Source organism: Entelurus aequoreus, linkage group LG03, assembly GCF_033978785.1.
Source record: "Entelurus aequoreus isolate RoL-2023_Sb linkage group LG03, RoL_Eaeq_v1.1, whole genome shotgun sequence".
NCBI lineage: Eukaryota > Metazoa > Chordata > Actinopteri > Syngnathiformes > Syngnathidae > Entelurus > Entelurus aequoreus.
In genome coordinates this window covers 66,964,420-66,967,324 of record NC_084733.1, presented here as the reverse complement: position 1 = coordinate 66,967,324, position 2,905 = coordinate 66,964,420, and the positions used below count along the sequence as shown (strand labels likewise).

Sequence of the window (2,905 nt, the reverse complement as noted above, 5' to 3'; positions counted from 1 at the left end):
AATAAATATATATAGAAACAGATAAATATCAATATGCAACACTTTATTTTTACATTTTCTCTAAGTGCACATTTTTCAAATTGAACATTTTCAAATGATCACTTCTAAGACAGTCTTGTGAAATCACAATATCCCATTTTAACTAGCTATCCACTAACATTTTTGAACAAATCATGAATTACTTTGCACCATGTTTGTACAAATAATAACTCACGTAAAATACAAAAGTCAACTCTCAAATTTTTAAATAAATCATGTCACACTTTGAACTGGACACCAAATCTGTTATCTGTTTCTTTGTCAGTTAGTGAAGACCAAGTCTTTAAAATGTTTTCTTGGATTTTCAAATTCTATTTGAGTTTTGTCTCTCTTAGAATTAAAAATGTCGAGCAAAGCGAGACCAGCTTGCTAGTAAATAAATAAAATTTAAAAAATAGAGGCAGCTCACTGGTAAGTGCTGCTATTTGAGCTATTTTTAGAACAGGCCAGCGGGCTACTCATCTGGTCCTAACGGGCAACCTGGTGCCCGCGGGCACCGCGTTGGTGACCCCTGGTCTATATGTTTTTATAAAATATTTAATGCGGTAAAGTAAACAAATGATCTTTAGACCTTTTTATTACCTTATATGAGAGGCACCATTTTTGGACCTAAGGGTTTAAAGTGCATTAACATTAAAACAATAAATAAACATTTAAAATGTGTGTTTTACATGGAAAGGTCAGTGTGAGGTCAATTGTGAATTATTGAAGTAAAAATCATGTTAATCATAGCATGTGACAATATATATATATATATATATATATATATATATATATATATATATATATATATATATATATATATATATATATATATATATATATATATATATATATATATATATATATATATATATATATATGTAAGGTGTACCATTATAATCACAATAAAGGTACAAATAAAGTTATGTCAATCTGATTTAAAAAAACAAAAAAAAACAAAGAAGGCACCAAACTAACACAATGTCAACACAAATATTTTGCACATAAGCATTATGCAAGTATAATATTGTAAATACATGTTTGTGAGCATTAATATTATTTTTGTGTGTTTTTACTCATAATACCTTTAGATCAATTATTTGTTTGTTGATACTGTATTTTATGGGTGCCTTATCTTCATATGTTGAATTTATCAGACACTTTGGGTCATACATAACCACAATTAGATTGTGAACGACTAAGCAGTGATATAGTTTAAAAAGTGGTGATGTGCACTGAGCTCCCCCCCCCCCCCCCCCAACGTCAACTAGGTCCAGTCTTAAATCCACCCTCCTCCTTCTCCTCCTCCTCCTCCTCCTGATCTCCATCCCTTCTCTGACTACTTCTTCATCGTCACCATTTGTTTATGTCTGTTCCATGACAGCGTGAGTGATGATCTCTCCTTCATTGGTTTCAACACGAAAAGAACTGGGATGAAAGTTGTCTTCCTCAATCAGCGCCCATTAATGATGATGATGAACGTAGGTAAGTAAGACACTACTTTTTGGGGTTTTTTCTTAGTTCATTTTTTGTATCAGTTTCCATGTATAAACTACATCATTTGATGTGCTAATTAGAATGTGTGTGCCCCATTTAGTTTGATCATTTTGCTAAAAAATAAGCTAATTACTTCTAAGTTAACAAAACATTACCTATTACTTAATTAATTGCATTACTTAAGCAACTTGATGTTCTTTTTCTCAGTGTTTTTTTTTGTTAAATTCATAAGCAAATGTATGGGAAGCAGTGTTATTATTGATCTATATGATTGCATAATAGTAATGAGGTGTCACTTTTGTCTCCTCAGTTTCCTACTAATTCATGAAATGTTCTTTTAATAGACTACCAGACCACAACGTCACATAGACTTCAATAAAGAACTGGAATATAAGATAATAATGTAATACCATTTTTGATTGTAGGGACATTCATTACTTGTGGCTGTAGTTTGCCTCAGTACCAGTATTGCAACTATATTAGGTAAATAGAATTCAAAAATACTCTAAACAGCTCTCATTGTTATTTGTATTATTATTACGGTGCTGTGCAGTTCTGCGTTGCCACCAGTGTTTAATTTTCGCACAAACTTGCATTGAATCTGGTTAGATTGTGCAGGCTTTGACCACAGACTGTATATAATGTGGAAGACCATTCGTTCCCTTTTAGAATAGATTTGGAGTCGACACATGTTGACATGGAACAACATCACAGCGATGTTCTTGAAAAGTTGTGATGTATTTTGTGTGGTAGCGCCACAAACACACTCTCTGTCTCTCACACGCACACACCACTTTGGGGGAAAGTCACGACATACTTCAGCGCCCTTCAGGCTCCACTGCTCTATTTGGGTCAATTTTTTTTACGTAATGCACACAAGTGATGGCTTGGCTCAAACATGCTTGATGTTTTTGCTGTCTTTGCAAAATGTTGTGACACAATGATGCTCCTATATGGTGGCGGGGGTGGGAGGATGTGGGAGTGAAATTTCAGCAAGCAGATGGCAGAAGTGTTGTGAGTTTATCCCTCCTTCCGGATCCCAGCCTGGCATACAGTATACATTCGGGGCCAAAGACGACAAGTTATAGACACTCAAATCCCACTAATCTCTGTCTGTCTCTTTCTTTGACGCTCACTGTCCGTCACATTTCTTTACAGTCTGGATACTTCTCCTTTTCATTGAGGAGGGATTTGCTCGGGCTCAAAAGACTGCAGGTAAGATTGGTGTCCCCCCTTGCATTGTTGAAAAGGGAGACAAAACATCACACATGTTACGTTCTTTTTTACATTTTTATTACATCTCTCTATGCTTGATACAAAACTGGTATTTTGGTCATACTCTTAAATGTAAAGTAAAACCTTAATGAGCTCTGCAGCATAACACATC

General features: G+C 34.5%; 1 protein-coding gene across 2 annotated transcripts in view; it reads left to right on the top strand.

Moving 5' to 3' along the window:
• Positions 1–1,405: 1,405 nt before the first annotated feature.
• The window catches only part of neto2b (neuropilin (NRP) and tolloid (TLL)-like 2b), a 42,075-nt gene continuing 40,575 nt past the window's right edge, over positions 1,406–2,905 (top strand). For both annotated transcript variants that reach the window (XM_062042522.1, XM_062042520.1), the window contains exons 1-2: positions 1,406–1,506; positions 2,677–2,733. In XM_062042522.1, coding sequence (XP_061898506.1) covers positions 1,455–1,506; positions 2,677–2,733 — 109 coding nt within the window. In that variant the 5' untranslated portion in view covers positions 1,406–1,454. The remainder of the gene's footprint in view (positions 1,507–2,676; positions 2,734–2,905) is intronic.